General features: G+C 48.5%; 1 protein-coding gene across 4 annotated transcripts in view; it reads right to left on the bottom strand.

Moving 5' to 3' along the window:
* The window catches only part of GRIK4 (glutamate ionotropic receptor kainate type subunit 4), a 136,459-nt gene that overhangs the window by 35,039 nt on the left and 87,149 nt on the right, over positions 1–14,271 (bottom strand). For 3 of the 4 annotated variants that reach the window (XM_086476991.1, XM_086476993.1, XM_086476994.1), the window contains exons 7-9: positions 9,724–9,885; positions 3,141–3,293; positions 1,757–1,861 (exon numbers count right to left, since the gene is read on the bottom strand). In XM_086476991.1, the coding sequence (XP_086333117.1) occupies positions 1,757–1,861; positions 3,141–3,293; positions 9,724–9,885 (420 nt within the window). The remainder of the gene's footprint in view (positions 1–1,756; positions 1,862–3,140; positions 3,294–9,723; positions 9,886–14,271) is intronic. The other variant, XM_086476992.1, reaches the window with a different exon arrangement.

Raw genomic sequence — 14,271 nt, 5'->3', positions numbered from 1 at the left:
GGCTGCCGCAGGCGTACGGAGCAGTTTTATGAAGACTAACTCCTCCCTGGTGGGTTTCTGACAGGAGAGGGCTTGCAGCCACCACAGGCTCTCAGCAGGCAGCTGCACACACTGAGGGACTGCCCCATCCTTCCAGCACTGTGTTAGTGTGACTGGAAGTGATTTATCACCGCTGCACTCTGACGGGGAATTTGAAAAGCTTAGTCCCAGCAAGCTTTCCTGGGTAACTCTGAAACAAGAAGCTGCTTATTTACAGAGCTGTTGCAACAGGTCGAAAAAGGTTTTCTCCTGTCAGACCAGGTTTGTGGAGAAGAGCTGAAACTTTTGTCTCAGGGCAGATCAGGATGCAGTCAGAGCTTTCTGCGGAGCTCTGGGAGAAGCATGCTCCAAGAGGACCTGTGCGTTTAATGTAAACTCCCTGCCACATTCAAACACATCAAAAACATAGCAGTCATCGTGACGTTTACGGCATTTTCTTCCTTTGCTCCAGCTGAATGCATGCTCTCATTAATGCAGATGGGCTTGGATCTGTCACTTTTGCTCAGAGTATGATGGGTTTGGGAAACGATTAAAAGGGCACTGGTGCTATAAGAGATCTTACTGTGGGGAAAATGCCATCCTGATCCCCTGCTCACTCAACTAAAGGCAGCATCAAAACTGAGCTGCCACTTGACAGGTAACAACTGGCAGGCAACATCCTTGCCAAGGCTAAAATTCACTGCTGCCAGACTAGGAGAGATTTCCTAATGCCAAAATGCTCTGTTGGAGTGGGGTAAGACACAATAGCTTTTGTTCTCTGCCAGTGTCTAGGAAAAGTGGCAATCTCAGAGAAAAGGGCAGGTGTGGAGCTGTCAGCAGGGAAATAAGGCAGACGAAAACGCTTTTTCCTGGACTTCCATTTTTTTCCTGAATGAGGTTTGGATTTACCAGTGAAACCCTTATTCCTCGGGCTCGCGTCACATAATCCCAACAGTTTGATATCTGTGGCCCCACAGAGTTATCCTCAACCTTTAGCTGAAGCCAGAAAATATCCATTGGACAGAAAGAAGGTAACAAGCAGAAAAAGGACCAACGCTGTGAGGATTCTACAAGCACTGAGACAAAAAGCAAATGAGAGTCTGAGCTAAACAAACCCATTACAGAGGAACATGCATCATAAACTGAGAGGCAAATTACCTTGCACTTCCTCTCGCATGCCACGCTGGGGTGAGATGGTGGGGAGCTCCTGGCATGGAATTGCCCCCTTTGCTTACCCTCCTAGAAGCAGTTGTTTAGAAAGGCTCACAGTACCCTTTTTTGCCCATTTCATGGGAAATTCTCCCATTTTTCCCCATCCAAATAATTTTGAGTACATGTATCTCCACAAGCTCAAGAAGCTTATAAGTGTCTTGAGTGTGAGCTTGTTTCTGGCACATACTTTATGCTCTGAACGATCTCCTGCACAGGAGGGTTACTGTGACAGGACAGATATTGGCTCTAACATCACCACCTCAGGGGCCTGTTACATTAAGACAAACCTAAATTATCCCAAGACACGTTCCTGATGAAGTGAAACACAGCGTGTTTGCCAACCCAGGCCCAGCGAGAGCTACCACAACATCCGCACCGTGCTGTCGCTTGTTGAACACCTCACCTCGCAAAGCGGGGTGTCCGCAACCGCCTTCGGCCCCGCAGCAGCAGCCTGAGCCAAGCCCTCGACAGGCTATTCACAGGCCGCCCCTGGGCACCCTTCCCCGGGCAGCGCGGCCGCTCTTACCTGCCGGAAGCCGCTGCGCGTGTGCTGCAGGATTTTCAGAGCGTAGTTGGATCGCTGGCCTTTGCTGTTGAATTCGATGTGGCCGGTAAGACCTTCCAATTCTACCTGTCCAAGAGAGAATGAGTTACAGCGCCCATCGAGGTGGCTCACCCCACCACCCGCAGCAGAGCCGGGGGTGGCAGCCACTCGCCCCATGCACCAGCCATCCACCCTCCCAGCAGGTACAGCAATGCAGTCCTCGTGTCTTAATCCTAATTGCTTTTGAAGTCTATCTCAGGTAGCAGAGAGATGTGGAGGGGAGCAGGAGAATCAGCAGCATGAGGTACAGGAATCCCCCAATTTCTTTACTCCATCTGCTGTGGAATAACCACCTCTGCAGCCCCTCACTGCCTTCCTCCGTCCCAAGGCTAACACCACGCTGCTCTGCAGCAGGCATGAGCTCTTCAGTGTGTCACATCAAATCACTAGCTGGGGGATCCACCACAAACCATTATGTGCTGTTTCACAGCATTGGGCTGGTGTTTAACACAAGAGCATGCTGCAGTGGAACCAGGATGAGTGCCCAGCCCCACGGTGCAGAATAACCACTGCTCACTTGCTGCTGAAGCACCCTTTCAGTAGCAAGGGCAAGCCACCAGGCCTCCTAGTAGGAGAGCCAAGGGAAGCTGAAGAGTTTTGTTGTCCCTGACTAAGGGTGAGATATAAAGCAGGGCTCACATGCATCAACCAAAGTGACGCAAGGTTCAGGTTCAGCTGATCCTTCCTTTGGGGGGGAAAAAAAAAAAAAGTCTCATGAAATTTCCTCATCTCATGACATTTAAGTTGCACCCCAGACAGACTCAGAAAGCATGTTCCTTCTGAATGGTCAAGCTCAGCTCTCACGAGTCACTTTGACAAACTCCAAGTATTTCAGAAGGCTGAAATTTCAGGGTCTGTTCTTGTGCCAGAACTAGGCTTGATCTGTTCCAGCAACCACACTTTTGGGTTCAAAGAAGCCCAAACCCCTTCATAGGGAAACTCACATCTTGCCACGGAGCTCTAAGCAATTGTACTGCATGACCTTATATCAACTCAAGTTCACTCAAAACAGAGCCCAAATCACTTAGAAACATTCATACTTTAAAAGAAAAAAAAAAAAAAAAGAAATCACTGAATTCCAGTTTTTATGCAGCAAAGCTTGAAAAACAGAGTTTCATGTTGTTCCAAGGCCAGTGACAAACCAGCCCTCAGATCTCCTCTCTTTTAATTCCCAGTGCTGCCTTCAAATAGACCGACACTGTGCTTGAGAACTGTGCCAACACCAGCATGTACATACACGTCCTTTGCTTCTGGCAGTGATGAGCGCTAGCTCCTAACACACCAGCAAACTTCAGTCCCTCCTCACCATTCGCAGGTAGTTCATCAGGCTGGTGCCGTGCTGCCAGATCTGGGCAGACCCACAGGACAGGGGCTTCACACCAATCTCCTGGCTCCGGTTCAGCTCCTGCACGGCAGTCACCACCGCATACACAGCATCAAACAGCAGGGCGGAAGAGAGCTTTGGGGAAAAGGAAGAAGACAACTGAGATGGGAAGATAAAATTTGAGCCTCTTGCTGCACCTTCAGGACCTTGCAGCAAGCAGGAGAGTGCCCCATCCACAACCTCAGCACGGGTCAGAAAGAAGCAAAATCATTGGCCTCCTCCATGCAGACAGCAAGCCCTGCTTGGCTACTGTTCTGCTCCAGCAACACCCTGCACCCCATCTGCACCCATCCGAGGGCAGGGAAAACAAAAGCAACCGTGTCCCTGAACTGCTGTGCCTGTGTTGGCATCACTGGGGCAAGTGTAATCCCTCTGCCAGCCCCAGTCCCACTCCCAGTCCATTACGTTTCTCCTTTTCTTCTTGCTCGCTTCCTTACACTTTATGTCTCTGCTTGCTTGTTCCTCAGGGTTTCTAACCCTTTCTAATCGGGCTGTGTTTTTTTAGGCGCTTTGGTGACCCCTGATTAATCTGTTGGCCAGGGGGAACACTCCTGAGAGCATCAGGATTGCAGGCGACTGGGCAGAATAACGTTCCTGTGTCTGCACCCACAGAAGGAAGGATGACTGTGCTGCTTCAGCCTTCATTAGGCACCAGAGAGTCCTGCATTGACTACTGCTTTGAAAGGCAGATCCACGAGAAATGAGGTTTTGCTTGATCTGCTTCTCAAACAACCAAGCCTTTGCTTTGAGACCCCATAGAGACCCTTGCTACAACCTCCAGTTTCCTGCTGGCTGTTACCTACTTTGTAATGGCATTGCTGAAGCAATGTCCAGAATCACAGAACTCGTCCCCTCTCCTTCTCATCTTTGCTTTGTTTGCTTTTAATCAGATTTCTTTGTCCATCAAGCCTCAGAAACCGTGTTTTTCACCCATGCACGGCCATTTCAATGTTTCTGATCTAGTTAATAATCACCCATTTGCTCTCTTGTGTTCACTGTTGTGACTAAGATTTCACTTTTAATTATTGTCATCTACTGACTCTGCTGGAATTAAACCGTTGCAGCTCATTACTATCAAGGCTACATTTTCCTCATGGTTACTTCTGAGAGCATCATCTCACCATCCCAGCTCCTGACAATGGGTTCAGTCTCTAGCCAGCAGCTCCTTTCCCCCACCTTACCCTGTTTGTGACTTACAGCGCCTTCAGTGTCCTCTTATCTGCATCCTCTGCTCCTCCCAAAGCCTGATTAGGTTTATGCACTTCTGCCAGTGGCCCTGCAGGGACAGTCTCGCCCAGTTCAATCATACCAAGGGACCTTTGGCTTCAATTGTGTTACTAATTTGAACAGAGTGAGCCAGACTTAACCCTGCTTGATCTTACTCAGATCAGCGGTAAGACCTCATTGACCACAATGGCCCAGGACTAGGCAGTTAACAAGCAGACAAAACCCTAAAAAGTACAAGCCAGCACGAGTTAAAAGGCATGATTCCAGCCTAATACTAGCAAACCCCCAAACACCAGCTCTAATGGCACCAGTAAGCTCTCACTTTTCCACCCCTGGTACACTCACATTTGCTCTATCACATTCCTCCTGTCCTGTCCTCAGCCCCTGTTCTGTGAAGCTCTTTAGCATATACTTAACAGTGGACTGAATCCCATTCAGGTTACAGGATACCATACATGATTAGCAATTGCTTTCCTGAATCAGGAACTATGTTAACACCGGTTGGCCAAATGAAACCGTTATGAGAGCAAACATAAGCCCTGTGACCCCAAAGTTTCACCATCTCATACCAAATCAGAATATTGGCCCAGCATTTTTAATTGTCTCCTGTTGGGTTTTCATTTCCAATTTCCCTGAGCAGTTAATGATCTCTTATTAGCTGGTGAGCAAGAGACTTGTAGATCTTAGCGAAGCGTTTGACATTATTGATTGGAATATTTTACTCCTTAGCCTTGAACAATTTGTTAAGATTTCTGGCAGCCCCCTTATGATTTTAAGCAATTTAGGGATTAGGGAGGGGGTTGTGATACACAGAATCAAGTCCTCTTGGCAGGGAATGGGAATCCCTCCCATGCCCTCCAACATACCTCTTTCCTTTTTTAAAGAAAAATCACAACTTTCCTCAGAAGCACTGCATTTCCATTCCTGATGCTGCTTATCATTTGTGCCAGCCATTCCCTGCCCCACTGGGCTCAAAACCGGGCTCCTATGCCAGCCTCTCCATTTGTGGGCCCCAAAGCGTGGCGCCTGAACGCATGGGAGCCTGGCAACACAACAACATGTAAGTAAACAGATCTGTGCACCTCCTTTTCAACACCTACCTTGATTCCTCCTTCAGTATCTCCTGAACAATCACCAGGACTCAGACCTAGGGAGGTTCATGGCCTTCACTCCATCCCCTCCTCTCTCCTCTGGTATCAAAATCCTCTGAGGCAATTCATATCTACCCATGGTTGCTGGTGTGGGATCATCCAGCTCCACCGCCACCTGCAACACCACCAGCAATGCTGCTGCTCTCCCGTTTATCTCTCATCTCCACCCAATGCAGCATTTGCTCTGTTGCCCTGCACCACCTACCTAATGGCCATCTCCCTCTGCCACTGTTCACTCAGTAACTCATATGAAACAAACCATATTCAACACAGCAAGGTAATTTGGGATGCAGGCTGTGCGGAGGAAACCGGTCACAATTGCATAGCATTGGAGTGCAGCAGCTCTTCTGGGTTCTTTGGTCTCTCTGGCTTTCATAGGCAGGCAAGTGTCTTCTCGCAAGGTTAACTGAGGTTAACAAGGTTAACACAAGCTTACTGCTTCCAGCTATCTCCTGCAGCCCAGAAAGCTCAGATGAGGACTGGGTCATTTTAGCACATCCACTCCGCTTCCCTGCAGGCTCACACGAGTGGTGCAGTTAAGTGAGGCTGCTTGACTTCGTGCTGGAACAGATGTAGAGCAGCCACATGGTCTCTCCTGCCTTGGGGCCATAACCTTCAGCAGGGAGTGGAGAGCGAGCTGGAGGCAGCACCTTTTCAACTTCTTCTAGGCAGATTCAGCAAGGGGGATCTGTCACTGCTCTTGTGTGCATTGCCTTAACTTTCTCCATGTCACCTATAAAGTCTCTCACTACTTTTACGTTCTCATTTTAAACCACACCTTTGTCACCCTGTCACAAAAAGCCAATTTGCCTGTTAACAAATTGATTCTCTTCCTTGTGTGCATCGTCTGATTTGTGCAGATCCCTGTTGGTTTTGTACTGTCTCTGCAATGTAAGATCTCCGTGACAGGCTGCCCGTGAAAGACTTGGTAAGCTCAGCGGTGGTCCTCCACTTGCAGGTTCATGGGTCTCGGAGGACTTCCCTCTACCCCTAAAGCCTAATTCTTGACAATGAAAGTTGCTGATAAAAATTGCCACTTGATGGATGCCTCATCAGAACAAGGCTCCAGAAAAGGGAGCAGATGGTGGGCAGGGCAGACAGGCTCACTGCTCAGTTCCCCTAGGCACGCTGGTCAGCTGCACGAGGAGGGGCTGTACCTGAGAACTGAGGAAGTGTTGCAGGGTACAACTGTGACACAAAGCCCCGGGAACAACTTGCCAACTAGAAAGGGCCAAGAAACAGATCCCCAGCCCTCGTGTACATCAGCTGCCAGGACCATTCTGACCGGTGTCTTCAAGACAACTAACACTACCAGATGCCCAGTGCCTTGGGAGCAGGGACAGCACCTGAGCTCTACCTGGGTACACTACAGCTCCTTGCTTGATACAGCACACCTTCCTCCCAACACCAGATCTGCCCCTCTAGAAGCTAACAGCAAGCAGGTTAAGCATGGTTAAATGGAAGATCCCACTTTATTTTTTATTTACTGAAATCTCCCACATAAAGCCGTGTTTAAGGGTAAGCTGATCTCCAGGGAAACATGAACAGGTTTGGCTAGCCTGGGTTTTGCCATGTGTTTTTTTTTCATTTCTTCCTAAACCACTATCATCTGTATCTTTGCCCCCAAACATAACATGGAGAATTAAAACCATTAAAATCCTGTGAAATAGACTTTACAATCTGGATTTTACTCAATGACATAAACACTTAATTACAAACATCTGTTTTAGCCTAAATTCTAATTACCTAATCTAGCCATCTGTAATTTGAATGATTTTCTCTGATTTCCTTTCTTTGCAATGTGATTAATGAGAATGGCATTAGAGCAAGCCGCTCCCTCCTCCTTCCTCAGACGCTCTCTCAGCTTTAGCAAGAAAGCCCTGGGATTTTGCAGCTCACAGGAAACCTCCCTCCTGTCACTTCCAGCTGTTGAGCTTCCTTTTCTCTTTCTAGTATGAGCTGTCCCATGAGATATCTGCTTCCCAGGATTAAAAGGAGTTCTTACACAGAAAAGATGCCCTCTGGGAGATGAGACCTGCCAGATTTCCAATGGCAGAGACGATGCACGGCAAAATGGCACTGGATTTCCCTTGCAGACACAGGAGAGGAAACACATGCCCTGCCCAGGAATATTTCACTTCACCTCTGCTCTGCATCTTTGCCACCCGGAGCAAGGCCCTTTTCCCATCACCTGGGACACGGCGTATTGGTGATGGGAGTCTTGCTATGAACACAGAGTGAACCTTCGCATTATTAAAAAGAAATCATCTTTTGGTTAAGACTCTACACTAGGGTTGAGGAGAACTGAACCCATTTTCCAGTCATGCTATAGATTCCCTGACTCTGATATAAGAGGAAAAGTCACTTCCTTTCCATGCCTCAATTCCCCGTTTTTACACCAAGCATAAGAGCCCCTCCTGAGTGGCTGACCACCAGCTAGCACAAGGGGAGCTACCCAGCACAGCCAGGAGCAGCCACACAGCAGGGGCTTGGGAAGCCACCACAGCCCCCAGGCAGGTCCCCTAATGACAGCAGGGCTGGAGCAGTTTAGAACAGGGCCATTCAGCGTGGCTGAGCCCCCTCCTCCAGACATGTCCTCCCTGGCCCGGGAGGAAGCCTGCTGTATGGCTGATTACACTTTATGAATGAATGAAAGGAGCATCCAGCTGACTTAATATTACACTGATGGGTGATTTAGGCTCAGGCTCACAAACCAAACAGCTCCATTCAGCTCTGAACTCCTTCACTCTTTCAAAAAAAAAGTGCTGCAATGGGGCACACTCTTGCATCCTTCCACCTACAGGTTTTGCTGGTTGTTCAGGACAACACAAGGTAAGAAGGCGCAACGAGATCAGTTATTTCCCCATCACACCCGCTACGCTCCTGTTCCTACTGTCTTCTGTTTGTACCATTAGCAGTAAATTTATTTTTAATGCCTCCAAACAGTCCCTGCAACTGTCATCCAAACAGGAAGCTTTCCGGTAGCAATCCTACAGAGATTTAGCAGGGCAGACAGCAAGCTCACTGCACCTGCCTCTGCGCAGGAGGGCTGGGAGGAGGGCCAGCAGGATGGTCCCAGGCACGTACTAACCATGGTCTGAGCTCCATGTCAAGCTGATAAGATGTGGAACCAAAGGGCAGAAAGTTCCTTTTTTTGCCTGCTTAAGATCACTTTGTAGTGATAATAAGGAGGTTTTCAGCAGTACACAGCTGCCTCTGCTTGTCAAAGGGACACTGAGTTCATTAAAAATGGCGCAAAGGGTTCCACCGATGGCATTTTCTTTCTCTCCCCTCCCCCAGCTCCACATCCACGGTCCCCTGCATCCCCGGTTTGGCAAATCTGATTTGCAAACCTCCCCAGTTACGAAGAGTCCCTAGGGAAGGTTTCGGTGTGGATCTGCACGCTCATCAGGGAGATGTTAGAGCATGCAACGTAACACAGCCCCTTGGCATCAGCCTAAGCCCAGCCCTTTCTGTGCTATTTACATCCAGACTCCCTCTTCCACAAGCCATTTTCCTAGAGGCAAAATACACAGGGACAAGTTTCACTAGGGAAACACTGAATCAGGGCTGCATCATCCTCCACACTCACATATAATTCAAATTAAGATTAGGCTTGAATTTAAAGCTGTTCAAGCACAGACAAGCCCTCTAAAGCTCTACACTCAGGTGGGTCCCCCGAGGTGCCTTTGGGCGATCACAGGCTTTCAGCATCGCTTTAGCATTCTCCAGATCAGGAGGCTCCACTGTAGGTCACAGCTTGACACCCCAAGTCCTCTCCTACCTACTTAACTAAGGTGCTCTGTCTGGTTCATCCTTCCCATTCCTGAACCACCATCCACCCAAGACCGACAACCACGAAAGCCATTCCAAAGGTACAGCATTACAACCGCAGCCTGGTGATGTGCCCAAGCTCTTTAGCACAGGGGTTACCTGGATTAAATTTTTAGTCAATACATGTACCTATACATTTGAGACCAGAGTTTCTACCTCTGCATGGTCTTCACACTGCATTGCCCGTGTCTGCTCAGAACCAGCCTGCAGCTTTTTTCACAAAGTTTTCCTGATGGTCTATAGCAGCTTGCCGCACAGGGAGGCTGTGGGCAATGGGAATAAATTTTACTTACTGCTGGCCCAGTAAAAGGAGCGTGATCGCAGTTCTCCTGCCAGGACTGGTTGAGGCTCTGGACAAACTCTTGGAAAAAAGCATGAGACTGGTTGAAAATGGAAAATCCCAGGATGTTCACTCGGTCGTCCAGCAGGCTGTCCAGGCGCTGGAGGGAAAACTCCTAAAGCAGCCCAAAACAGAAAATGGGATTAGGGAAGAAAACAGGCACCAAAAGCTTCAAAACCACTCAACAGCCTTGAAGGGAAGATGGGTCCATGCAGCTACGAGAATCTGCATGTGAAACCTACCACCTCCAAGTTGGGACTGAAATCCACTCTCTGCCCAGTAAGGAACAGCCTGTGTGCTAACCACGATCCAACCCAGCCTGCTGCCTGTCTCAGGCTTTTAATGAAGATGTCAGCCATGTCCAGTACTTTATTCACCAAGTTCCACAAACAGGCCAAAGCCCCTCCAAAGCAGGTTCTGGGAACTTCATTCATTTCTGAGCCATGGTTCCTGCCAACCATGCCTGAGTGCGACGTTATTCTTTGCAGCTTATAAACCAGTTCTTCTGACAGGAGGTTCCCTGTAACCTAAAGGTTACAGCAGAGGCAGGGAGGTGGATGAAATTTTTCAGATGAAGCCAGTAACCTACTATAACTGGCCAGAGAAGGTCAGCTCTGTTGTAGGAGGTCCAAAGCACAGAGCTCCTTAGCAGATTTATACTTCCTAAGCAACGCTTTCTCAAGGCACTCCCAGAAAAGATTCCTGCTGCGTTCACCATGAAAACACTGCTGTGCCTGGGTATTGCTATGGCTGAGAGCCCCAGACAGTGCAAGCACAGGGGCAATGGTAGCCTTTGCAAACCTGAGGCAGGAGGGATCCCCAGGCCACCAAGACCACCAGACTGCGGAGACCCATGTCTGAAGAGAAACTAGTATCCTTTTTTACTATTCTTGATTTCCTCTGAGAGCGTGCTGAACTGGACCCCAGCCTGGGCAGCAAACAACATCTGTCGAGTGAAGCTGCTCTACCACCACCATATCCAATTCAGTGACACCAAGCTTAAAATGTTAAGTTAAATCCGTTCCTCCCCACAGGGTGATGCACTGCTCCTTTCTGCCATCAGGTACCAGGAGGAGATGCCACTCACAGGATATCCCAATGCCTTCTGGAAGGTGGGAAGGTACTTTGACTGTGGGCTTTGGAGTGGGGCCCATCCTCTTGCATTTCTGAAGAGCAAAGTGGTAAGATGTATAAAAATGACTGTATTAAAAAAAAAAAAAAGGCAAAAAGGGAGAGCTCTATTTTGCTGCTCACGTCAATGGAAGCAGTTACACGTCAAAGCCAGTTTCCTGGAGAAGAGTCCAGCCCTCCTTGTCCTATCAGCAGGAAATAATGGTGCCTTCCTCACTAATTTCTCTTTTGCTAATTGCTAAAATGGAGTGAGAAGGTGGGAGTAATAGTTTCAGAAACTGCTGGATACCCATTCTCTTCCATCACTAATACGAATGTTTTCTGGCTCCATGGGCTACGAGATTTCAGCAAGTCAAGTCATTTTTTATCTTTCCTGCGTATGCGTGCACGTAGGAACAATGTCTGTAAATCTCCGAAACATGGAGTTACAAGACTATTCCAGCACGGCAAACTCCCACGAGAATGTGATCAGACACAGGATTAAGTGCATTTTGGACACAACCGCGTTAACGTTAGGTAACATGAAATTGCCTGTGAACTATTGATTCATTTGAATGATATTATCCTCCTGCCTTCCTGACAGGTTATCCATTTACCCACGGCATCCTGTCAACCCGTGCAACGAGGGCAGATGGCTAATGAGGACCTGGGCCTGAGATCCTGGATGCAAGCAGAGCAGCAGGAGATATGTTGAGCCCCTGCAAAATACTACCTCCCCCTCAGCCAGAGCCGGAAGGCAAATTGTGCAGGGCACAATGCGAGCAGCTGCCCGACTGCCCTCTTGGCTTCGTTATATGCAGAAGGGAAATGAGATGTTATGTACCAAAACAGCCACACGGTCCAAGGCTTCAGTCTCAGGCCAGACTGCCCCAATCTCAAGGCAGATGAAATCAGTGCCTTTATTTATAATGCTCCTTCTCCCCTGAAAACATTTTTAAGCTTTTGAGGTTGCTCAGGCCCTGGCAGGTTTGTTATGCTCTACTCCTTAAATTAGCAATTACTGGCTGAGGGAATGAGCCCCACTGGTCTCACTTCACATGGGGGAAACTGAGGCAGAAGTGCGATTTGCCCTGGACACACAGCAGTTGCAAGGCTGAACTGACAGGTCCAGTCTGCTTGGGCTGGCTGAGTGACAGGGTCGGTCCCAGCCCCTGGCTCAGCTCCCTGCACAGCATTTGGGAGGGACCCCCACCCACATCAGTCCAATTTCCCTGGGGAAATTCCCGTGCCCCACAAAGGATGGAGTCAGCTGCCAGGGCTCACTGCCTAACAAAGTGACTGCAGGCAGACCCGGACATGCTCCCGCCAGAGTCAACAATTTGCTCTGGTCCAAATGTTAGCAGCTTTTTCCCAGCTCCTATTAGCAGTGGCTGGTCATTGCAAGCTTTGGTCTTTTTCTACAGCCAACACTCTCCGTAGCCGCCTTTTTCTAGGCAAGGGTCCAGCTGCAGAAAACCCCATTTCTGTGGCTGTCATGCTCATAAAGCATCCACCTCTAACACACAGGGACTGCATGGCCTGTACACAACCCTTTCCTCACACTGCTCCCTGTCCCTTCCCTCTGCTGCAGCTCCAGCCCTCTGCCTTTAAATGTTTCTCCACCAGCGGTGCACAAGAGCATTCTGCGGACCCAGGTCAGAAACAAGGAAATGAGCCATGAGCTGCCTGTGCAAGGAGATGGAGATAAACCGTCCTTGGGGGACACACTTCATTTACAGTGGGATAAGAGAGATTTGGTAAGGTCAGGCTTGCTACGGAGGGCAAAGAGGTGAAGAGCATCCAGATACTCCAGTAGCTGCCAGCTCAGCTTCTGTCCCTATTTGTAGTTTTTTCTTTCCTACACCGTCATTCACCACGCTTGACATTTCCAAACCCACGTTTTGCAAACACAAACTCATTTGCCATTCAAGTCCTGCACCACGCAGCTGATTTCCAGGGCTTGACACCCCATCCGTCAGCCCTGGTCCTACCTCCCACCCTGCCCTCCTGATGGCAAGCGATGGCTGAGCCTCAGATGCTGCCTGGCAAGAGGTGAGCGTAGTCAGGAAAAAGGGGTGGAAAAACCTGCTCTTGGACATGATCTCAGATCGCTCCTCTCACTGTGTGTTTGCATGCAAGTGTTAAAATGCATTTACCTTTCCAAAGATCAGAATGAGGCAGAGAAACCCTGTTCATATTTGAGAAGCAAGACTCAGACACGTGAATGGCTCTGTAGCAGGTGCACAGGGATTCAGTGTCAGATCCAAGGATTTCTCATTGAGATGTACTGAAGCTGGCTTTTGCCTAAGCTAGGAAATATTTTAAACAATCCGAGCACAACTATGGTGTTACATACCTGACCTTGCCTTGACTGCTAGCCAAAGCTGGTGGGCCTAGTGCTTACACAGAATAGTTTCACAGCCACCTCTCCTTTCCTTGTGTAGTTACTCTTCCTTATCTGCAGTGCTGGCTGGTGCTTTTGCAGGCTAGAAGACAGCTTTCCAACACAGTAAGAGCAAGGAGCCATTAGGAAAATAACTCACACTTGTCAGCAGATTTTGTTTAAAGGAGGACTCCAAGCCCTGGTGCGCCCTGTCCTAGCCTCCGCCTGCACAAATACAGCTTTGTAACCACGCACTTTCAGGCAAGATCAGGGTACCTGGTGAACGCAAGAGGGTAGAATCAAAGGGATGGATGCAAACAGCATTTCCCTCATTACCTCCTACTCCACTGGCAATGATTTTTTTCCCCCTCTCTACACTGGAATGATTGCAATAGTTGACGAGCACTTCGTCCTCTGTCTCAGTCCCACTCCTTTATGCCAACCAGGGCAACCTGAGGCACAGAGAAGACCATCAAAAATCACGCCAAACTGAATTTCAGGTACACAAATCCTGGCTGCCTGAATTCTTTCCCCTCTTTTCATTCTGTTTTTAAAAGCACCCACCAAAAGTCAATATTCTGTTTCATGAGATCTCAGAAAAAGTAGGCCCTGAGGGTCTGCAGCCCAAATTAAAGAACTTTTACAGAAGAAAATTCCCTAGGCTTTGCTCAAATCACAGGAAATTCTGCAGCGGCACCAGGCAATTACAGTGTAGATTTTCTGACTTCTACTACACGGCTGCAACCACTAAATGTGTGCTGTTAAATAACAACACTTAGCAATTCTATGGCACTCTATATTTTCAAAGTGCTAGGCACACATTAGCTAATTGAATACAAAGGGGTTCCCTGGGAGACAGCACTGCAGGAGTTATTAGAGGATGAAGTCACTCTTGGGTTTCTGCGCTTCATGCAGCACTCGACCTCCATTCTTACTTTACAGTAGCACACAAAACCTATGGAGTGGCCCAAACATTTAGATCACTGGGAGAACCTAGCTAATAAAAGC

This window comes from Leptosomus discolor, chromosome 22 (genome assembly GCF_034619465.1).
Source record: "Leptosomus discolor isolate bLepDis1 chromosome 22, bLepDis1.hap2, whole genome shotgun sequence".
In the NCBI taxonomy this organism is placed as follows: Eukaryota; Metazoa; Chordata; class Aves; order Leptosomiformes; family Leptosomidae; genus Leptosomus; species Leptosomus discolor.
This window is presented reverse-complemented; position numbering and strand designations above follow the sequence as displayed.